The 25824-nt window shown below is 33.6% G+C and overlaps 1 protein-coding gene across 3 annotated transcripts; it reads right to left on the bottom strand.

Moving 5' to 3' along the window:
- Nucleotides 1–227: 227 nt before the first annotated feature.
- Nucleotides 228–25802, bottom strand: LOC138320789 (contactin-like). 3 transcript variants are annotated; one of them, XM_069264005.1, is made up of 25 exons: nt 25652–25802; nt 20760–20864; nt 20339–20433; nt 19723–19808; nt 18545–18693; nt 15036–15149; nt 14448–14771; nt 13965–14060; nt 13505–13744; nt 13044–13149; nt 12576–12757; nt 11869–12141; nt 11239–11517; nt 10395–10558; nt 9970–10096; nt 9425–9589; nt 8857–9012; nt 7620–7714; nt 6885–6971; nt 6064–6211; nt 5450–5571; nt 4074–4260; nt 3147–3262; nt 2756–2930; nt 228–2198 (listed from the first exon to the last, which is right to left on the bottom strand). In XM_069264005.1, the coding sequence occupies exons 2-25, from the start codon at nt 20827–20829 to the stop codon at nt 2071–2073; spliced, it is 3684 nt and encodes a 1227-aa protein (XP_069120106.1). In that variant the 5' UTR covers nt 20830–20864; nt 25652–25802; the 3' UTR covers nt 228–2070. The 3 variants fall into 3 exon arrangements, with proteins under 3 accessions (XP_069120106.1, XP_069120105.1, XP_069120107.1); XM_069264004.1 differs by lacking the exon at nt 25652–25802 and adding an exon at nt 23735–23978; XM_069264006.1 differs by lacking the exon at nt 25652–25802 and adding an exon at nt 21875–21895.
- Nucleotides 25803–25824: the final 22 nt, after the last annotated feature.

Consider the following 25824-nt stretch of genomic DNA (forward strand, 5'->3'; position numbering starts at 1 on the left):
CTTTATATTTTGATATTAGATTTTAGTAAAGTAAACCCACTTTTATTTGCCTTTTTGTACACAAACAATGCTTCATCAAAGCATAAAAACCTAATCGGAGATAACTCCATAATAATTTATCTGTGACTCTCAGTACTAATGTGTATTTATTTTCTTTATTACATTCATAATGACTCTTTGTCTTAAAAAATTGCGTTCATGCCATTGAAATGAAAACAAAAGACACATTCATTAAAAATCAAATTTATTCAAATAAATTCTATTTTGTTATGCATAGAAGTACGTGTTTAAAATACAATGGGGATTGTGATAGTTGTTGTTGATTGTAATTTATAAATGAATGAAAATGTATGATTGTCGTTAGTATAAAAATACAACTTAGGCAAATTAAACAGAACATTTTGGAACATTAGACAATGTAACATTTAAGCAAGGACATTATCATGGGGAGAAGTCGAATGAAATACTCCAAGTGAAGGGGTATATTGGATTGACTCGAGCATTTAATAGACGACTAAGTAACAACCAGCGGCACATAAACCAAATTCTACCCCTTCTTGGGAGATTTTGTTTTGTTACATATTTTTGTTTTAGTCAACCACAAAAACAAGTTACAGTGAGAACTTGAGAATTCTTCTGTGCTGCACCCTTGGTGAACATCGGTTGACACACAAGAACGTTATCCTTTGATATAGGATTTTCAGGTTCTACTATAATGTACTGTACTATCATTTCTCTTATCAACATATTGACGATTTTATCTTTACAAAGGTTAAAACGAGACAAGTCACAGTGACATACTTTCATTGTAGACATAATTGGAACCCTTGACATGATGTCATGGTATTGTCATGGTGAAGTTGCTACAACATTTAACTAAATCCTTAAGACAAGATACCGAAATAACATGTTACCAGGACATTTAAAGAATGGAGGATTTCGAACAATATGTAGCTAACGTTGACTTTCCTTGTTACGATTTCCACCAAAGATTACCTCACATACGCAAAATGTGGCGAAAGTTTATCTCTTATGAAATGTCTTGAACAAATGTAATATCATCTTAATATCTTCTTCTAAAATAAATTATGGTGTCAGATTTAAAAACAAACATGTAATTAAAACTAAGTTTCCCTGAATTTTGCTGACGTGAATGTGAAAAATTCATATACTTGTATATTCAGTATATCTTCATGTGTATATTATGAAGTGGTAAAGATGACTTCATGCAAATGACGTGTGTACAGTTAAATGCAAATTACATGTACCATTAGAGCTAATTAGAGTCAACATTGTGACTTTAAATGAATGACGTAGTAATAAGATTTAATCAAGTTTGGACTATGTTGGATTTCAGCACGACTAATAAATGAGTTATATATGTGGGTTATATAATACAAAGTGTTAAGCGTTGATCACTATTCAATTGAGGCAAACTGGGGAAAATGTTCCAATATAGATCTACAACATTAGGCTATACATTTGTATACATATTGAATAATATTAGAAAAGGCTTTATGAACAAATGATTTGATAAGCTATCTTAAAATGGAATGATAGAAAATACTTAACAATGGCGACAAAACGAACAATGTTAAATTATGTTATCTTACAATAAATCGTAATAAGAAATAAAAGTTTAAAAAAAAAAAAAAAAAAAAAAACATAACGAAATTAAGACAAAGGGAAATATTGATATGACAAAATGACATTATAATTATCATTTTGACATAAGTTGATTCTGGCAAGACAAAAGGACTGCACTATTGAATCGATTTCATGTAAATATTATATTAACGAATCGGTTAACAATTGGATTTCCGAAAAATAACAAACAAAGCATACTATTTACATTAGTAAGAAGATAATATTCCTGATGATGGATCTTCTAAAATTAAAACCTTAGAAGAAAAATAAAAAAAATCCTTCAGAAACACTACAGGATATGGAATTCTCAGCATGTTACGGAAATACTAAAATGATAGACGTACAGTTACAAAGAACAAACTCTGAATTGCAAACATGTACGAAAACGTAATAATGAATGGATTTCCGACAATTTTTTCAACTCTAAACAAAATGTAGAAAGGCTGTTAGTGTTGATAAGATTATGGTGAAGAACATGGATGCTGCTATTCGTGAGCCGCCACCAACTGTGATCAGGAAGGAAGTGGTAGGATCTAAGGGAACGTGTCCACCTGAAAAATGTTACCGACAGGTAATTTATCCGAATAATTTAATACCAACTTCTATCATAATAGTGGTAATGATGAATGAAAGACATCACATCGTTAAATTCAATGTTAGAAATATTGGAAATGAAATAAAGATAAGTTTAATAAAATACCTACTATTTGTGTTTGAACGTAAAATGTATTTGTCCTTGTTTTCAATATGAGTATTTTTTTTTAAATAGAATGTTATCAAACGTCTATCCTTATTGATATCCTTTATAATAAGAATTGTACCTGAAGTTCCATTTCCATATAATTTAGGATATAAATATGATAACAGGTATCAATATATGTTCAAGGCCGCGTCGATGTGCGGGAAATTGTCAGCTTCGGAAGAAGGGCAATAACTCAAAGTACCCAGCGTTATTTGACAGTAGAGATTCGTTTGATAATTTGAGTTATTGGGTTCATACCAGGTATCGTGAGTGGTCCTATTAAAACAAACATCATTTTCACTAAGTAAAATACATGTAGCCTACAGAATGTAGACAGCATATCAAAAACATTGTTGATACACTCACCGAGAGTGAAGTATTGTGTAGGGCTCTTTTTACCGTCTCCACCATTGCTGTACCCTAAGACCCTCAGGCAGTATATCACGTCTTTATGTATACCATAGATAACTGCATTGGTTACTTTATCTGTCACCACAGTCTTAGCTGCACGATAGTTCTCTCCCCTTTGCCAATACTCCAACTGCGAATACGTCATATAGTCCATAGTTCAAACTTATAAAAATGCACTATTTTAAAAAATGCACTACTTTAGAACATAATGTGTCTGTTGTGATTTACACATGTGTAACTTACATATTTATTGAATTTTATTCCAATACGATTTAACGGTTTGACTAAAAAGTGTCCATTTGAAAAAAAAGAATAAGTGTATCACTTATTAAATATCTTTGCTTACTTTATATCCCTTGATGGACTCCTCCAGAAGACTTGTGCTAATTCCTCGCCATTGAACTGCGACACTCTCTGCGCCATGGGATGTAATGGTTACGTACTCTGGATACAGGAATGGGGCTGTAGAGACAAAACAGTACTTTATTTCAAAGTCAGCAAATGTTTGGTATCAAACGCATTATAGTTAATATCAATAAAGGAACAAAGGCATAGTTTTCAATATCAGTATTAACGACTGAGGAATGTATGTATTATATTGTTTGTCCGTCAAAGGGATATACCAAAATATGAACAGGGATTATATTGATTAATGAAATGAGTTAATGAAAATGAAGGTTTGAAAATAACAAAGAAATAACAAAACGCTGATTTGTATTTAGATGAATTCGCATCAAATATGTTTTGTTTTGTGATTTTGCGTGATATCGACTTGCCTTATCTACAAATAATATTTCAAATAAATAATTCAAGACTGCTTACAATAATCTTGTCTGTCCTATTTAAACTGCAATACAGTTTTAAAATTGTAATATATTTGTTTACTTTTAGCAAGAAGATATGTTTCAATGTATTTAAACTTAAGAAATTAACGTACTATGTTTTCATGTATCTATTTTTATTATTCTCCTTCGAATCAACAATTGAATCTAAATTGTTAATATAAAATTGTAAATAATGTCGTGTTCTGTACGCTTAATTAATACATGTTATACAAATTACACGTACAACTTAAGATCTCAAACTTCAATGCCTTTCTTGTTGTTTCACGTTCAAAATAATAACAATCCAAAACCGGTTAACTGACTTGACATCATGTCATCTGACATGACGACTTTCTTTTCATTTTTGCACATATACTGAAGCCTTGTCCTAATTTTGTTGATAAAACATCAGTCCTTTCTGGTTTTATCGTGATGCCGGAGTAACTTACGGTTGAGGTAGGTACTGATCCTGTATCGCTCACTAGGATTGCTCTCCCCTGCCGTGTTGAAGACCTGAACTGTCACCCAGTAGTCCGAGTTCGGCTCCACACCTATGATTACACCTGTCGTGTGTTCTCCATACAGGTAGGTGGTACCAGACTTTCTGTTTGGGTCATTAAAGTCTTCAACGTTGAGCTGGGGGAACAGTGGAGTAGGTCGTTACAAAAACTCTACTGAACTTATGTTGGCACCTCACATATTTATTTTGTACGTACAATTATATAGAGGTCAGATGAATGTGGTAGAAATACTCTACATGGATTGTAAATGAAATACTGGTGGTTAGATTAGGAGATGAATATACAATAAATTACCTATATTTAAGCATACATATCAGTCATATGCGTTGAATGAAATAATGCATTGTAGAATAAAACTATCCGAAATATTTGCACATATTTGTGAAAATCTACACGCAGAAAAGGAATACTTATATTGATCTTCAATAGAAAATAAATATCTTTGGCATATGATCAAAGGCTTTTTCCTGGGTTTTAAGAAAATTTTAAGAAAATGAGTGCTGTGGTTTTCTCAGCAATTTAGGTCATAAGCATTAACATAATAGACACGTTTCAGTTCAAACCAACTAACATAATTATGCTTTAGGTGCCACACACCTTTATCATATGATTTAACCGATACTTACAATCTTTGGTTGGAACTGTAGAAATCTAGTGGGGATTTCAGATGCTGATTTCAATACATTTTATCATCATTGTGTATATATTATACAACTAAAGAACAGTAACCCATGAAATATTAGTTTTATTACATAATCATCAATTTTTCAGTTGAGTATTTTAATAAAACGAATACGATAATCACTTAAAAATCATCAACTAATACGATAATTCACCAATTCGATCAACACATGCCTTACGGAAAAGCTTCAAATTCTATTGACCAATAGCCCACGTACGTCACGTTGTAACTCCGGTTTGGAGGTCTTATTATCTTATTTCACATTATTAGACCTGCATGCAGCCTTACAATCTAATACATTCGTCGTGTCCGTCCTCTACTCGATAAACGTCTACATGACGTCGATCCGAGATCTAAAAAGCAAACGCGAAATTGACCGTGAACCTCTGTGATGTCATAATAGCGTAAGTCACTGTTACGCGCGATTACTCGGAAGATTCTTACATAACTAGACAACAACAGCGATGTGTTCCTATAGCTGTGCAATATAACATCCGTGCAATATAACGTTTCCATGGTAGCGTACAATATAACCTCGAACTGTGTTGAAAATATCATATTTCCAGATATATAGATTGGTGTAAACAAAGTATGTAATAAAAGTTAATACTTCATTACTCACCTCGAATCCCATAATCTTTCCCTTCATTGCTGTTCGGGTATTAGGGACTGGGTCCCAAGTAAGGTAAATGGCAGTAGCATTCACTCCATCTCCTCTTACATTCGTCGGTACGTACGAAGGCACTGGAAAACATTTCTTTTCTTAATACTTTATCTTCTCAAAAAGACATCAGGAAACCTTTTTTATTTTGTCCTATTCTAAACTGTGAATAAGTCATCATGAAGTGACACTATTGCGTATGTCTTTTTCATACATGTCTATATATACATATAATCTATGAGATATCAGGAAAAGGTAACATTCGTTAATTGACATCGTAACAGTGCTTACAAAAACAATCGATTAACATAATTTAGTTTGGACTTTAGTTTAAAGTTATATTAAAAATCAGGGTTAACAAAGGACGTCTCAAGTTTAGACGATGGGGAAAGTCACATAATCCTGAGAAAATTAACCGACCTAGATCAGTGGCTGCCATCTGACCATTATGTCATTTCTTTCTTCAGATCGAATAATGAAGGAAATGTTTTATCATGGAAAATGAAATAAATGATTACTCTACAGCCGTGATCATGGCTGTTGTAATACAACGGAGAAATCGTAAGATGTCCTACTTCCTTCCGACGAGTAAACGATAGCCACGGAGCTGTTGGGTCCGTATCCAAACTCATTGAATGCACCTACGATGACTTCATATGGGAGATAAAAGTTGTTGACTCCCACATCCTCTACGTGTTGTCCGACATTTCCGTTCTTTATAACCTATAGACATGTGTATTATATCATATATCATTCACTGAAATTATATATACATATATTCGTGTTATACGCATTACTCTAATTTATATATTGTATAGGGACTATAATAGAAAATGAGTATTTTTTTATCTTATTGAATACGCTTTGAGATGGGATGAAATACAATGTAAAGAGACATGTCTTTATCACAAATGTAAGAATCTAAAAATACTTAATTATCCGCCTAAGGCAATAATACTCTTTAAAATGAGGCACGATATAGTCGTATTGAGTTAATAGAGACTCTTTATAGGTTTTGACGACAGAGTTGTCATTCTTTTCCCCTAATGCCATCAACGACAGGCAGAAACTACGAGAACGAGGTAAACATTCATTGCAAAGAATTCAGGTCAGTTTAGCCTAATTGTTTTGCTTTTATCTTCCTCATTTATATATTTGAAGGTTTTTTGACGATATAAATTCGTTAAAGACAAGTTGTGGTCTGCAATTCCATTTCACATTTGTGCAGTGTTATTAGCAATTGTAAAGTCAATTCTGTGTTGCAACTAAATAAATGTTTATAAGGAATCGTACATAGTTTCTAAAATGAAATATAATTATATCGAACTCGTCTCCGACCCAATACTTCCTGTAATAAGTATGTATAAGTCACTATTGTGTTACTGATGATATTTACCTTCTTGTAAGCCGCAGTATCATTCTGAAGTCTCCAGTATATGACATAGCCTATACTAGAGCCCCCTCTACTCTCCATCGGAAGAGGCTGTTGAATAAACATAATGGTTGTTTTTAGAAAAGAATAACCAGGTAAAACAAAGCTAATACATAAAGACAATTACATACTGTATACAAGGACACGAAAATCTTCGCAAGAGGGGTTTATGAAGGTTTAAAGAAGGACGTTTGCATTTGCTTCATGTCATTATCAGTGGCCAGTGGCATTAAGTTGTTACTCACCTGATTGAAAGATATTAGATATTTTAAGCAAAGGAAAACTTATTGCCAATAACTATTTAAACTTAGTTTTACTTAGTTTATTCTGAGCGCAGGCACTTTGCGTACTTCTATATTCAGATCGTAGTCTATATATATATACTCATTTATACAAATGACATTATAAAGTTTTTCTTGTGACGTTACACCGGCGTTGTTTTGAATTTCATTTCTTCGCAATCCAAAAATTTTTCCAAATGTTTCTCAACAGTTTTTAGATTAGGTATTATACTCTCAGGTAAAGAGTTCCAGTTGCCAACTATTCGCTGTGTAAACGAATATTTCCTCACATCCAATCTGCACCTTGACTTATCCATTATTATAAAACAATCAATAATAATTAGGATGGAAAGTAAAAACAGTGTGCCGCTTGCACATTAAATCAAATTAACAAGCAGGTAATTGAATAAACACTAACTGTCCATGTGATTGTAAGAACGCCGACAGTGCCACAGCATCCGCCAATCTTCCTAGGGGCGACAACTGGTGCTGCACCATTGAGGTGATACGAGTCTACAATAACAATGTATTGATAGCCATGACATAAAAAATAATCAAATGATATGAGTATTTGCCACAAGGGTACGCTGAGTACACAGGGGGGGGGGGCAAATAGTTAGGGAAAATTACATGCAAAATAGAAACAAATAACAGTTAATTTCTCTGGACGTTTTTAATGAAATGTTTATGTGCATCACGCATTTTAGTGAGATTCTTTACTATTGGTTATTCAATATGTACAAATGACTGAAGAGTCACGCATATTAGTGAGATTCTTTACTATTGGTTATTCAATATGTACAAATGACTGAAGAGTCACGCATATTAGTGAGATTCTTTACTATTGGTTATTCAATATGTACAAATGACTGAAGAGTCACGCATATTAGTGAGATTCTTTACTATTGGTTATTCAATATGTACAAATGACTGAAGAGTCACGCATATTAGTGAGGTTCTTTACTATTGGTTATTCAATATGTACAAATGACTGAAGAGTCACGCATATTAGTGAGATTCTTTACTGTTGGTTATTCAATATGTATAAATGACTGAAGAGTCACGCATATTAGTGAGATTCTTTACTATTGGTTATTCAATATGTACAAATGACTGAAGAGTCACGCATATTAGTGAGATTCTTTACTGTTGGTTATTCAATATGTATAAATGACTGAAGAGTCACGCATATTAGTGAGATTCTTTACTATTGGTTATTCAATATGTATAAATGACTGAAGAGTCACGCATATTAGTGAGATTCTTTACTGTTGGTTATTCAATATGTATAAATGACTGAAGAGTCACGCATATTAGTGAGATTCTTTACTGTTGGTTATTCAATATGTATAAATGACTGAAGAGACTATCTTAAATATTAGGTCAATAATAGGAATCATAGAACAATTAAACAATGATAATATCAGATTACCGCACCTAAGAAATCCTAGATTTGTCAATGATACACTATATCCTTAAGACGATATAGGTCAATCGAAATCAAATATAGTATCTCAACTTAAGAAACAAACAACAATGATAATCAAAGCTATGCTATTTGAACTTAAAAAATTGTTGACTAATGGAAATCAACGGCACATTATTTCAACTTTAGAACTAAATGACCAATGAACATCCATGAAACATTATCTCACCTGAAGGGATACTAGGTGGTCCTAGAGTTGGGTATCTGTTCGAGGCACGTATTCGGAAAGAGTAGTCGTTGAAAGGTTTCAGTCCAGTTACAGTAAATGTCCTCTTGTCCATCCCGCTAGTTGGGTCAGAAAGTAGGGCATCCTGCTCTGTGACATCTGCCATGAACATTGGAAAAATATTTTTAGAAAATGTTAAATTGATAGTTTGAATGTAGTTACTCTGCTTAGGAAACCTACATCAGACAAAGCAGTGAAATAGTTATAGAAGTAGTGATCCAATTTACAAATGGAATTGTCTATCATGAAATATAAAAAAAGAATCTTAATGAGATAGTTCATTATCATAAATTATATACTTAATGCATTGTGATGTTTTATTTACGATGAAAACGTCAGATCGAAAGCTAGGATCTCTCAGTTGTCCAGTAACATTTTTAAGTTCTGAATTATCCAATGTGATTCATACCACGGACCACTCAGGCGTAAGTTAGGTTTAGTCTTTGTAATACAACATATATTAGAGTCGTGAATTGGCGTTAGTATGTATTAAAGAGTGTGCTATACTTACTTGCTACGTGGGTTTGCCATTCTGGATTGAAGACCGTCTTGGATTCTATAATGTAGTAAATGATGGGACTGCCGTGATCGGGCGGTGGGGTCCATTTTAGGCGGATAGAATGAGGAGTTCTTGTGCTAAGGTCTGCATACACTCCAGCTGGCTCTCCCGGAGGTCCTGGCGAATTAAAACGGTGTATCTTTTTATTATATCTAACGAAGTTACTAGCTTTTGTGTATCTGATTTTGATGCAATAGATATAATGATTAAATATCTGAAAAGATTATGCATGAATGCATTTTTTGTAGCCGGAATCTACGTGATAGGGGCGTGATAGTGATGAGAGAGCATCGACACATGATAAGAATATAAATGCTAAGGAATTCATTTTGACCATTTTCGAGTTTCGGATTACCATGCTCGAGTCTAGAGTCAAAAGGTAGGATTTTGTAATTTTGATTTGGCGGTGATTGTTTTTTCATTTACCTTTTTATTTGAAGTAAATGCTACATAATATTCCATGTCACATATGGACACACATCGTTATCTATAGTTACCGTAAACGGTCAGTATGGCGCTACTCTTGATCATGGATCTGGTAGTGAGAGCCTGACACTCGTACAACCCACTATGGTGGAAGTCAGCATACATTATATATAAACCTCGGATGTTAGTCCTCTCACCCTGTGAAAACATATCAGTTTCTATAACTAAAAAATAAACCTTTATTTTATAAGTACCCAGGGACTTGTTGTTCAAAGAGTGATTAAGTTAATCACTTGAATAATGAAAGTTCCATTTCTGATTTGCTGCATAATCAGTGAATATAGCATTACTACAATATGTAAGTAGGTACAGAGTTGATATCTGCATGATCTTGTAAAATTTTAAAAAGTTATTATTACAAGAATTTTTTTTATTTGAAATCATATTTGACGCCCTTGAAATAGAATAACATAATGCTTATAACAATGCAGTTTACCAGTCGGTAGTGAGCATTTTCTGTGACGTTAATGACCCGTCCATTGTGTGTCCAGCGGTAGATGAGGTCATATCTGGTATCATACGACACCTCACAACGTAGGAAAGCTGTATTATTGTAGTCTACAGTTTCTGCAGTCGGGGCTTGGATAAATGACATCTCACCTATAGGGTACAAAGAACTAATAGTTAAATAATTCCCTTTGAGTTTAAGTCATATTATGAGCTGCCCTCCAAAAGTTGTGTTACAAATGCACATTAAGGACAGAAATTTGTAAATCTTGTTAATACAAGCATCAGTATATATAACTTATCAACTTAATTAGATTCCCTAACTAATTCATTGCTTTTCTGGAAATTTTTCTTTAGATAAATTGTCTGTAAATTTTAGCATATGCAATAGAACTTTTGGGGGGCCTTGTATTTGCTTTATTTTTGACTTTGCAATCATCGAATCACTCTGCTAAATAAGTAACAATGGATGTCTTGAAAATAATGTAAACGTAATTCTGCGGGCACCATCACATTTTAGCGCAAAATTTGATTTCGTAAAAAAATGCGCAGTGATGAATTCGTCTACGCGTTATTTCTGCTACAATATGTACGTTTATAACCTGTTTATATGATTTGGTTGATCATTGTAAGGATTAGTATATCTTTCCCGATGTATAATCGGCAAATTGATTCACAAGCTTAGGAACTGATTTGCGAACTACAAACAGACACAACACAAAGGTTGACTCAAATTAAATTTCCCATTTTCTTTTCTGCCTTATAATGTACAAATCGTAAATTTAAATTCTGAGCGTAGATAATGATGAAATCATGTTGTAATTGGTACTCACGTATCACAGTCAGAGCACAGTGACTTGACGCCTCTCCGTTAACATTGGTAGCCTTACATGTGTATAACCCTTCGTCTGACATCTGCACCCCTTTAATCCGAAGGTCGCCATTGTACAGAACCTCCAAGCCTGTCCGTAATCCAATCGGAGAGCCATTTTTCAACCACGTGATTTCTGGTGTTGGCGCCGCTTCCGGTCGACAAGGAATTGTGATATTACCATTCACAGCACCATACATTGACATAGGTAATGGAGTTCTCGTGAACGACGGTTTCAGGGCTGCAAAACAATTCGAAGTTCAATTTTGATAAAGGAAAATATGTTTAATGTAATTTAATGAAACAATGATGCATGTTTTCTTTGAATCGAGTAGATAGGCGGTTGAGACATTTCAAACGAATAAGAACTATTGTATGCTCGTAAAAAGGCTGCATAAAGGTTAAGTGGCTCTTCATTAGGATAAAGTTTCTAACTTTCGCCCTAGATTTGTTTTAAACGTATTTAATTGCATAAAAACACAAAAAGGGAACAGGCTCCATTAAAATATTTCAAATTAAAATTAACAATCTCCTATCATTATGATACAAACATCATATAAGCAATTATCTAATAATTGAGATGAAGACTTACATAAAACCCGAAGTTGTCCTCCACTTAAAGTTATACCGTGTGTGTTCTCAGCCGAACATTGGTACATCCCACTATCACGTGATGCATCGAGACTGTAGATCTTGAGAACATTTGACGTAATGTCAATCTGGCCAGGGACCGGAAGTAGAGGTTTCCTGTCTTTGTACCACGTGAATGTTGCACGTGGTATTGCTACAGCCTCGCATCGCCAGGTCAACTCGCTATTGACGTCGGCGTGAATGTCCTTCAGTGGTGACACAAAGAAGGGCTTTGCTGGAATCAGAAAAAAATATGCAATTATTAAAACCTTGCACAATTTTTAATTTTTTTATCCTGAACATAAAGGTAAATTTTGCGTATTAAGATTCATGTTGCTTACTTTTACCGAACTTTTAGTTTTACACATGCTTTCATATGCTGGAATAAATTCTCTTTAAGATCCAACCAAGAATAATACTAAACCTGCGAATACTGTTGAAAAAGATTGCAATCAATGCAAATGCATCGCTGCAGATTTAATTTCTTTCAAAATCTCTACCAAGTAAAATGTGAATACACACTTTCCATAGTATTATTTTAGCATACTATATTTTCTCATGCTTGTATGACATTAAGCAGAAATATAAGTTGGTTTTATTGTGAATTCGTTTACATAACTAAAATGTGAGTTGTGGCAAAATGAAATCGTTGAACTTCTAAATACAAACCTCCGATAGTTAGAGTATACTGTTTGACGTCCGACGTAGCTTTAGATCTCACCTGACACTCATAAGTGCCTTCGTCTTCCAACTGGACGTCGTCAATCACAAGTACCCTGTTAAGGTCGGTTAATCGGGCACGCGATGGCATTGGTTTGTTTTTCCGTATCCAGTTGTAATTGAGTGGAAGCCTGTCGATTGTTATGAGAAGATACGATTCAACAATTTACTATTAAAGAGTCAAGGGTGTTGCAAGGTTGTAGAACATGAAAGGTTTCCTACAGAATTTTTACCAATATCCAGTTTGATAGAAAGTGTTTGGAATCTCACGACACTGACGTAAAACAAACTAATATAATTAACATATCGCTCCTCCAGAGTCCCACGAACGAAATATCTAAGCAACAAAACAAATGAGTATTAATATACCTATATATGATTTTTTTTTTACTTTGAATCTCCATTAAAACACCTCACCTGCCGTATGCTAAACACTCTATATATATGGTCATGCCTCTGACAGGATTGTTAGGGTAGACGATTGGGAACCCGTCGTGTATCTCAGGTGGATAATCGGCTGCAGCTAAAACAAAACCGGGTAAATATTATAGCATTTTATTACCATGGTAATTGTTTATTCATATTTTAAATGCACATGTGTATATTGCTAGTCAGATCTGGATACTCACCTTGTCATTTCAAGCCCTAAACCTTTCAGCAAGTATCCCGGTCTTGTATTTTCGTCATATTAAAGAGACTTAAAATAGCATATATCATTATAGGCAGATAAGTGTGTAGAGGTTGCTTTTCACCTACACTGTTATCTGTTATACAAATATAATGTAGATATTGTCGACTGTTTCAAGTATTTTTCCTTCTTATTTTTTTTTTCATTTATATAAAGAGTCTTATTTGCCCAGACAAATACTAATGCTTACTCTGACTTCCCACGCTGAGTTTAATCCCCCGACTTAGACCACTGGTCGGTTGGTCAGTGGCCAGAGTCCCCGTCTGACCAGCGGATAGCGTGACGGAACAGTAATAGTAGCCATCGTCCACTGCCTGTACCTCTGAGAAGTACAGATTCCCACCTTGTGATATGAAGTAGTAATTATTCAGCTGTGGCATCAGAAACTCCAACCCTTTTCTGCCTTGTCTCATCCATTGAAACGTTGCACCTGTAAAATATCGATTGATTTTAAATATGTTATACAATATTTATTACGTAGCATGTTTGGAGAAACATTTTAATTACGACAATTATTTCACAGATTTAGTTTTGAAGTTTTAAGTAGTTTGTTTTCATACATTTGACTACAGAAACTAATTAAATGACAATGCTGATATTTGTATTGGTTTGGTATGAAGGAAAAAACGATGATTTTTTATTGATTATACCTGGTTTGTGCGATGGCGGGTTACAGTTGATATACGTTCCTTGATATTGTGAGGCGTTCACTGCCCCTGGCGGTACATTGGAATACTCCCGTAGATCTACAAATCCAATAAGTATTTGTCTTTTATCTTTTTATCTACATTAAAACATAACATATTCACTTTAGCTGTGAAATCAGTCTTATTGGGAAATTATTCGGAAAAGCGACAACGGCAAAGTAAGTCAAAATAACAGCAGTGCGATTACGCACATACCAGAACACTACTGTTGAAAGCAAAGTTTATTTTCTGCTTAACATTACATAATTAAATACTAATTTAAAGATGACATACGTTAGAGAATTTTTTTAAACCGATAGTTAATCGCCTACTTTCTTACAAATACCCAGTCTTTATTATGTTGATTAGTGACACACAAAAAACACAAAACATAAAACTTTCGTAAAAAATTAAGATTTGGTTATTGTTTTCATTTAAACAACCTACATCCATATGTGATAAAGACGATGTCACTGAGAACTGATCCAAACTTATTTGACGCCACGCACTGATAGGCTCCTACTGTATTTGTTTCCGAAACGTTGTCAAAAGTCAGCTTTCCATTCGTTATTGTAATAGTCTTGGAAGCTACTACTTCTTCCGTCTGGTCCTCACTTTTGTACCATATGTATTCTGGCTGAGGGTTGCCCCTAGCAACGCATTCTAGTGATGTTGTCGTAGTCCGGTCCGTAACGACGACGTTGGAAGGTTGGATGATGAATGTCGGCCCTGTCTCTACCTTACTAGGGTCCACTATATTCGTCCCAAATGCTTAAAATGCACATTTACAAAATTACATGTGTGGTATATCAACGATGTCAACGATATACGTCTTATTCAAGAATTTAAATAACATTTAGTTTTAGAATATTTGATATTTTAAACTGTTTTAACATGTTCCCTATAATACAATCTTATCTAATCAAAGGGTGGATGGCAATCCATTCATACAATATATGAGTTATAATCGCTTCACATTTCAGTTGTGTTATTTACACCAATAAACATATATTTATTGAAATATATTTTACTTACTAAAATCTCGCGTTGCTTGGACAAGTCTATGAACTTCCATTCTTGGTATTTCACATATGTAACTTGATTTTTCATTCCTGGATTGTTTAATCCACCAAAACCCGGGATTGATATCTAAAATATCCAGATGAAAAATGTTTTTGTTTCACTAAAACCAACCTTATTGCACCAACCTATATGTACTTTGTAACGTTATTTCCAATAAGATCCAATGTAACCATGCAAACCATGTTACTATAGAAACATGTATTTGTGAATGCAATAAGGTTTTATTTATTCTATCGTGCTTATAAATCAGTAGACGTAAGGAGACGGCGAATATGTTTTTATACATGGGCTACATCGCAATAATTAGTGAAAAAAATTAACTGTGCTTTATCCGCATTACGTCATTAATACATTACACTCAATAGAACAAATAGGTGGTGTTAAATTGTTTCTTTCATTGTCTCTATTACAATTAGGTACTTTCTGTTAAATAGATCAAGCATGTACATATTACCCGCCCAGTATTCGCCTAGGCGGCATCGATGGTAAACCAGGACTATCTTATAAAGGTTACTGAATAATAGTTTTTGCAAACATTTTTATATGAGTGACAGTTTAAATGATCAATATTAAAACTAAATACTCAAACTTCTTTTAATATTATAAGTACAATAAATGTACTGAAAACCCTGGTGTCTTTGCACCATACATTGGACTATCCAAACTCAACTATCTAAGTACTACAATCAATATACCGATGACACGGAATGTTTGTGGTGAGGTTTCCAATCAAAGCTTTCTTTATTGAAAACTTGTAGATTTTTCTTTACAACGTTAACCTGAGGTAAAAAAAATGAATACAGTTCTAAAATCAGAATAGACTTTTCATATTACCTTTTCAAATAAATATCGATATTGCTATCAGTATTTTCCATGGAGATCATTTTTCTTGATGTATTGGATATACGTACGCTTGTACTAAATATGATAATTAGGTATCTGTCTTGTTAAATATCAATTATGTTTATATACGTTTTATAGTAAAACAAAAAAGCTTTATTAATATTTGGAAAATACTCGGAGTTGAGCAAAAAACATCGAAAATATCTATTACACAAATTGTACTTCACTAGAATAAACACAAATCTAAGAAATAACGATAATATCGAATATAAACGATGACTCTTCTTAACATATGTTAATTCTGAATAGTATTTCTGTACTACCATTAAAAGAGAAGATTTAAACATATTGTACTACATTGCTACTTTCAGCAGGTTTTATTCATGAATATTTGCTATATAAAGCTAAAGTTCTAAAATAATAACATATAATTAAACCCAGTTTGGTGGTCTTTTTTTTTCCTTTTAAGATAATATTGCATTGCCTTTTAAGGTGAATATATCATCGATATACCATTGACCAACAGGAACACACATTTGACATATATTAGCTACATCGTTAGTTCTCATGTACACATAAAATGAAAAAAAGATCAAATATTGTTCTGGTGTTAAAGTTATATGTGATGTATTGTTATACTCATGAATCGGGAAAAGCTTTTGATATCTTATCAATCACTAAAATTACCTATATTTCGAGAATTACAATACTTGGTCGGATAAACGATTGGTTATTGGAACATTTTCTTGAAGGACTTCATTATCTAAGAACAGGAAGAAGAACTTGATAACAAACATAAGCGTCAAATATATCGATTAATAAATGTAGAAATAAATCAAAAATTTATATAAAACGAAACAGACCTTGACAAAGTATGGTAATATCGAGGTTTTTTTTCATTTGTTACGGAAGTCGTTTAACCCGAAGGTGAAATAATATCAGTACTGTTTACATTATCCTTAAAGGATCCCGGGAAAAGCTATTGATTCTTGTCAAGTGAATAAAATACAAATAACAAAAGCTAAGTGAAAAAGTAGCACCGCGTTCTCCTAATGATGAAGCGATTACTGATTACATATACTACCTTTGTGGATATAGAACCATGATTGGTATGAAATTCAGCACTCAAGTATTATAATGAGGATTTCTTATTTCTGGTAAAGGTTTGAATCAGATTTTGATTTTCAAAACTTATCTTTGCTTACCGTTCTTCAGCAGTCAATATCACTTATTTGGGAATTTGTTTAAGAAATGGCATTCCCTTAATCAAAACAAAACCCTTTTTATATCTAAATTATAAATGACTATTTATATGATTTCAGAAAGTAACCTTCTGAAATTAATATTCTGGATTTGAAGTTTAATTACAAGGGAAGTTTATAGTTTAAAGCAATGTAAAGACCTTTCCAATATAAGAATTGTATACCAGTGTGATATTCAGCACAAGAGACTGAGAGACAACGAATATTATAATGGAGGTTGTACGGTAGGTGTCATGAGGAGGCTGGTTCTCGGCTTGTTTTTTGGCAAACCTGTGCAGTTTTTATGAAGCTGGAACTTTTTGTGATGATACCGTGATATGCTGGTATTAATTTGACCCTAGAAATGGATATATATCTTATCACCGTCTAAAGCGATTAAACGGCAATTGGATTGACATTTTTTGAATCCACTTGTATTGAAATCATAAAAATATACAAGTCAATTACCACGGAGGGACAGACTGTTAAATACACTAACATACAAAGTTATGGTTATCAGAGTTTACATATATTATCTACATTTACTCCTACAAAACTGCTATATTAATACATTACCACGACCATATCTGTATCATAGCACATTCAGTATAATAGTACTGGTATGCATGATAGTGATCAGTCTATCTTTGTCACGTCGTCTCGTATAATCTAATGTCGTGAAAAAACAGAAACTGTTTCTTGAGCTGTTTGTTCTTACAAAGTTGAATTAATTTAACATTGTATACTATCGATCCTGTTTTGATGTTTGATCGTTGAAAATAGATTAGTTATTAGTTACGCTAAAACGGCCATGGTACAATGTACAATAACATCAAATTGTACTGGATTATTTGATTTGTGTAGCTGGAATGTATTATTAAAATCTGCATACGACACTAAATTTCATTTCTTGTAGCATTCCTTTATAATCATGCTATATTAGGTACTGTGTTTATATTTCATAATAGCATGGTTGTAATGTATGTGATTGTTTTAAGTTATATTGTCTGACATGGCTAAATTATTGAATTCTATAAATATACATTGTGATTACATTTATATACGTGTTATGTTATGTTACAGTACTCTTTTTATGTACCAAAATATTACCTTAATAAGGTTTTCTGTGCAGCATAGTGGTATCATTAGCTAGAACAGTTTTGTGAAGCATGTTATATAACGTTTCAAAATAAACATTAAAATGAAATAAGTTTAGATGCTACGTTTGTACGTCAATGCCAAATTTCAATATTTGATCTGCCAACAATGACTTCATAATTTGGCACTATGACAATACATAGTAAATCAAATAAACATAGATTGTACGGGGTCGCCATGGCTACATTTAGTTGTACCAAGTCAATAAATTTGACTTACGTGAATATTTATAGGCAATATGGATGGCAGGGTTATTCACATGCGTTGAGGCCAGCCAGTACTGGAAATTGGGATCTGCAAATTGACCATCACCTTCCCATTTGACCCGCCCGTCTATGTCCGATCCGCTGGTCCACCAGCTGTAGCGCCTGTTTATACATGTATAATAATGATGAAACACTTCCTTGTATAAAAATCAGTGTTGGTAACTTTCCACCACTATTATTATATATTTTTGAATGTTTTCAATTGATCCATTTCTTACTTTCTTATTATCTTCTGTATGTTTCTTAACGTTTAATTTATACTACGATTTCAATGAAGTTGGATGGGACATTTCTTTTTTATTTTGTTTCGAATGCATTATTGCATATATGCAGTACTTTGCCAAAACGTTTAACTACTTGTCGACTTTATTAATTGTCCATGCCAATAAAACTGTTTAAATGTTAATGAAATATAAAAAAAGTATTAAACTGTATATCCCGATAATGATATTCTATGAAAATATTTACCTTAGTCACTCTAAAAATATGTTCACAGTTTTATATTTCGTTGAGACAGGAAAACAGACTTCGAAAAAAAGTTAACGATAGAGAGGTTTAATTGTTTCTATTTTGCAAACAACAATGATATGTTTAATAATTTACTATGAGAAACCACTTTTCTATACACGAATTTGCCACCGTCTGTGTCAAGAACAGATTTACTATAGAAGTACATAGCATTTGTGGGATATGCGCCTTTGTAATATTAGATACTACCTTAGAAGAAGTATTTGTCCGAATTATTTTTTAAAGATATGGATCCAACACAGATTCAAGCAAAGACTTTGAGTTGATGGCCACGCGCTTCATCAGAGCAGCGTCTCATGCATTCATCGCGGTCGAAGACGAGTTATAATTGACAGTGTAAATTTCCATTCTTTTTCTTTCGCGATAACGTGCTGTATTGAATTATTTCATTTCTTTCTTTGAATTTATTGACCATTTATTGTATCTTTGTGAGAGGAAATAAAAAAAATGAATGAATAAATGAATTGTTTCAATAGTATTCATCCACTAACCGCAGGCGACCGTGTGCACTTAACATCTTCATGACAACTATAGTCTACATCTTCAATTAATGTCATGATCGACTGATGAAACTAGCATACTCACAATAAAAAACATACTCACTTGGCTACGTCAATAATCTTAAGTTCATTTGTAATGAAATTGTGCTCGTCAAAAGAGTTGACACTAAGAAGTGCAGCACCTTTACCCTGGAAAAGGAAATCAAAGACGATTTACGCATCAAAGCATCCACAATTTATTCTTCAGAAAAACAACTCGCCGAACACCATTGCTAATAAACAATGGTGTCGGAAGATGTAAGATCCTGTCACACAAAATTGTAATCAGGTCGGATATTTCATTGTTTTAAACCACTAACTGTGTTTTGCTGTATGCTGGCGATTATTCACTGCGTCGCTTGTTTCCCAGTATAAGCACATTTTAAACTTGGTATGCCTTTATATGTCAGTCAGACTGAAAATAGCCAGTTATTTATATTACACTATTCCAAGACTGCAACCTGATTATATTAAGTACATACTTAAAATCCCTGCATTAAACTCAAAGGCGTGACAAAACGCAATATATCAATACTAATAATTTGTGCCGATTCTTCCATTGAACATCTGATGACTTGGATAGCGCCACATAGCTCAAATCGAAAATCGAAAAGAGAAAACATGCGTCTGTTCTTAAAACCCAGTATCTATTAATATCAACTGTTACATGTTTTCCGTACCTTACAGGTCTTGTCGGCCTCTTCGTAAAGCGCTAGTGGATCTTTGATAAATTCGTAACAACTTTCGGAATGGGAAAACCATCCAAGTGGACATTCTGTAATTCAAAATATGGAACACTAAATAAAATGGCTTCTTTACGGTAATTTAATCCGCGTAATCGGCCTAGGTCACTGACCAGTAAATGTAACATTATAAAGTTATATTTGCCATCAAAATAATTGTGTTGATGTTTTAATTAATAACATTTAGTTCTGAGTAAAAGGTCTTAATAATTTGTCGGTGTAAAATTACAGTACATACAGCTTAAAGGTGCAGTTTATCAGTTTGTTGAATTTTTCATTGTATTTTGTACCAGATTAAAGAAGTTCCGATTTGTAGAAGCATACACACATATAAGTATACGATTATCCGTTGACCTACCTCCAGCGATCTGACTATTAACACCAAGTACCATCGCCCACAGCAACACAATCACAAACCTACTCTCCATCTTCAACCTGTGGATCTAGCTTCTCATTCCATTTTCTGTAAGAGGGTAACAGAACACAATTTATAGAATCGGTAGTAACTGAAATTATGATATTGAGAAATGTGTCGATTTGTATTGTCACATATGTCAAACTCTGGGTAAAGGTTGAATGAATCATTATAGTTAAGTAAGCATTGTTTAAGATAGTCTAATAATGGGTTTCCATATAAGTTGAGAGTTCCCTCGAGCTCAAGCACTGCAAGATGCGGCTGGTTCATTTAAAAGGGTAAGTGTTTGTTAAGATGGTGGAGCTCCTATAACTACGGAATCAGTATACCAAAGGTTTGTGAAAAAGATATCAATGACTTGCAAACCAAAAAAAAAAACTAGCTCTGCAAAATTTCATTTCATATCACTTTATTGAAGTTAATACTTCCATAATTCTTATCTTTTTTATTCCAGTTTTGAATGCTACAGTTGTTTGCCCTTGCGGTTTGGTATTGATTAGGACGTCATCATTTCGTGAGGAAAACTAACTTCTTCAAAAAATGACGTTGTACTCGTTAACATATGGCGTCACAAAGTATATATTCAACATTATAATTAACTCTGCCTCTGTATGTGTGTGTGTAAAGATAACTGATTGGCAATGTAATGGCACCCTCCTAACGTATTATGTACCGATGGCATCTCGTTACAGGTGTTAGCGAATTCACGTTTTTGCGTGTATTTCGTGATATATACTGAGGGTAAACAAGTATGCCCATTAAGACTTCCGCATGCTTAAGGCAGTGAAACCTGATGAATAATTCCACACTTGTGAAATCCATAGGCAAGGTTGTGAAATAATTCGGGTGAATACATAATTTGTTTTGATGACATTTTATAATCTTATAAAAAAGTCTATGAAAGTGATAGTATTTGTTACTACTTGGCCGACTGATTTCCCTGTTGTCAGTACAATATTATGTTAGATGTTTTACACATTATGCTTCAGTCGGATAGCACTATAAAATTTGGCATGAGGTCCAGTATTGCAATAAAAAACAACATGATATGTACTCACCATACCAGTTCATTGCAAACAGGAAACATATCCATAAAGTACTTCAGATGTCAATCAGACCTGAAGCATATCGAGTCAACCAACATCACCTTTTCTGACCTAATTAATAAAATATCCTTATGCAATGCACATCTCTGTGCCACTGTGTGCATGTTCCGCGAAATTGTAGTAAACTCAATTACATAGGTACACAAAAAAACAATGCCGAGACATTGACAATACGACAAGCATGATATCGAATTTAAATGGATATATTATCCCTAAGGTATCCGAATTGAACACAGCAAAGCGATACACAGACTACGGCCCTTCTCGGCCACCATATTAAGTTATCAGAGAAAGTACATCCTAATACTGCCCTGCCAATATCTCAGTATGATAGAGTACCTTAACCGGATGATATCCTAAATAGGTATTACCTCCCATCATCCATCACCTTTACCACGTTTCTACTACATCCAATCCCTGTTATTTTCATTCGTATCTGTCATTCATTTTTTTCCTTCTTGATCCTACCGCAATCTCCCGCCTATAGCAACCTGCTGATCAGATTGCACTTGCTGTTCGTGTCTATATTTTTTTCTAAATTAGGCTGTTGCTCTTCTTCCTACTCATAAATCCTCTTAAATCTCGCACATTACTGTATATACACAAATGTATATATATATATACATAATCGTTTGGTTTTTTTTTCTATACATGTATCTATTTAACATATTTTATGTGCCATGGGGTTAGCCATAAGTTTTCCAACTTATCTTAATACAATTTAAATAACTTTAATTTCTTTAATCTTTAATTTCTTAATCTTTGTTTTGTGTACTGATTCGTTATGTCCCTGTATGCTCATGTTGTTTGAAGAAAATGCATGAAATTTTGCTATTTATAATCGTGATATGTTTATCGTTGCGTATTCGAAGTTTAATGATGAGTGATCTAAGCGGAAGGAACGACAACTCTATGCACATATTGAGATTGGTGACATCATCCGATACAGGCAACTTAAGTATACTACAGAAAGGAAAATAGCTTGTCCAGAAGATATTTATCAACTAACTGTAATATATTTAAAAATAAAAAGTAATATATTCAATGTCATTTATCGAACAACTTGGATCTTAGGCCTTGCCCTTGCTTAGAATTTCAGTAATGTTATCACTATTCCAATGGGATATAGATAGCATAATTTTATATTAATCTGTCGAAGACATATGTGAAGCCATATTTATTTTCCGTTAAAAAACGTAAAAAAACAACAATTAAAAAATAACAATTCACAGAAAAAAAACGAAAACAAGAATGCGAATCATAGTTACTTGTCATGGTTTTTCGTCTTTATTGTTAATGTATCGCATACATTTTATCAAGCATAACCTTGTTGTTTGGGTGTGCCTTTGTTTCCTATATACATGTGTTGGTATGGGAAAAAAGTGTCCAAGTGTCCCCCCCAGTTGCAATACATGTCTTTAATTCACTGGATGGAATCGTTCGTGATTACAATGAGAAGAAGGCTGTTCCATCAGTGTTGTTGGAATTGGTGACAATGATTTTGTGGTACATAACAGTGACAGACGCTTAAGGATTGGCCCGAAAAAATAGTTTAAAAAATCTTATCTCTATAACGCGTATCACGCGTGATATGAAACGCTATACCAAAGTACCAGGACCTCTTTGTCTATCCTGCTGTAATAATTAAACCCTAAACAGTAAACAGTATACCCTCAATATATTTAGATTTGAGCGGTAAAGTAATCCTAATAAGCTACTGTGGTTTGAGACAATTTGTCTTCGAAAACACGGCGTATTTCGTATACATACAGAAACTGGTATTTATAAGGAAAAAAATAGTTATAAACTTACCTTCAATGTTAGGTATTCATCTTTAATATCCAATATGAATAGTACGTGATTGAGTCGAACAACAACACAGGGAAACGATAACAGGCAATTTTAAAATGTCGGTGTACATTAGTCAGTGTAGTATCTGTTGACCGTTATCAGGAACATTCAGGGGCGTTATCTGAGAAAACACGGACAGGTAAAACCGACCTCTGTAATCACACGACTACCACTGAGGTATACGGAGGCGAATACCTGGTTCAACTACTCCGGGGGGAAACGATGGGACTCTAAAGCTCGATTGAATTGCTGTGTGGTTCTGCTATTTTGTGAAATCTAAAGGACCGTCATGATGTTTCTGGTGGTTTAACAAAATTCTGCTCGAATAGGATCCGATTGGTAATATTATGGACATTTTGTCTCAAGGAGATTCGGTAGCAAATTCTTTAATATTCAAACGAGGATACATGATATATATTCGCACCAACTATTCTTTGTGATCTTTGTGAAGTTTATAAGCAGATTAGTGTTAGTTTATCCATACATATACATTGCAAATTGACAGCCTAAAACTAACTTAATTCGCGGCAATTAATTTTCGCCATTTCGGGTCTAATGACTATTTCACAACGATGGCAACTTTTTCTCCAGTATTTGTGAAGGAAGTATTTTCGTCTTGATCGATTTTTTTGCTATATTATGTGCTGTAATTTTCATACTTGCAAATTAAAAAAAAAGCTTTCAATATGGTATTCACCACAAAAGTTACTAATATATTAAGAATTACAATGCTTTAAAAATCATTATATTTACTCACGCATATAGGCCTAGCGCCGTGAAATGTGCACGTACGGTTAAAACAATTCCTTTTACATTGCTAGAGCGTTATCAATAAATGTATAGTGACTTTTGCAGGTATGTTTTTATATCAACCTGCATAAGATATCAAGAACTTTCAACATTGCTTAAATTTTGTGTTTTAATTAAAGTTTACAAGTCATCAAGCATGTTCATCTGTCTATTTGAGTGATTCTCGTGGTTTATTTTACAAACCTTATGGAGTTCAATAAATTACTGAAGTGGAAATATAAGTAGCATGTCAAACTGTTCATCCAGTCATGGCACATAGACAAGCAATATTTCACATTGAAATTCACGTGGAAAATTCCATGTGAAGTAACTTTTCTACCTCTGTTCACGTAAAAATCACGTAAAATTCACATTTTCCCCCGCTTTACGTAAAAGTCACGTGAAGTTTTTGTCTGTGTAAAACTTTAATAGCACGCGAACATCAGTTGATTTGAAGCATATTAATCATTTGTTCGTTTTTTGTTTGTGTTTTTTTTTATATTGCACTTAAAAAATAACTACCAAAAGTTCGTATGTGGGTTAAACAAACATATATACAGTAAACATATATAACAAAACACGCACATACGTCACTGGCTTGTTAATCCCATTATGATCAGTAAAACGATACACCACCTGGATATACAATAGACTTTTGAGTTGGACGCTAGATGACACCAGAACATAATACTGTTGTTACCTTCACAACTCACACGTGACGAGGAACTGTGGCAAAAACAACTTGTTTGTTTATTTTTTCTTTTGAAAATTCCAAAAGTTGCTATTATACCAAAGCCACTATATACTACACAATGTAAAAATAGGATACATGGACATCAAAGTGGAAAGTCGGGTCGTTAAAAATACACACTGACATAGTTATCTCTCATTCAAAATCAAATCGGTATGAGCAAATCGGAAAAGAAAAGAGTGTGATTTTGTAATTTTGTATATAACTAGTAAATGAAAATGATAACTGACCATGCGATTCAGAAGAGTATACGTCCTCCAATTTGCTGACATGTTTCAATCAGCGGTGTTATGGGCACTATAGGTTGTGCCAGGTGGTCGATACTTTAATATACTTACGATATCAGTATTTAGTCTTCAGCAAGTACCAAACTGGTCTGTTCACACAAGCTCTAGTGTGTTTTCAAATGAGGTTAGGTATCCGCCATTGCAATAGCTGAACAGTTGTTGATCTCATAATACATAATAACGGAACTTTCTCTCTCTGATGTTATTAAGGCATAAGCCCCTGT

This window comes from Argopecten irradians, chromosome 4 (genome assembly GCF_041381155.1).
Source record: "Argopecten irradians isolate NY chromosome 4, Ai_NY, whole genome shotgun sequence".
NCBI classification, from domain to species: Eukaryota; Metazoa; Mollusca; class Bivalvia; order Pectinida; family Pectinidae; genus Argopecten; species Argopecten irradians.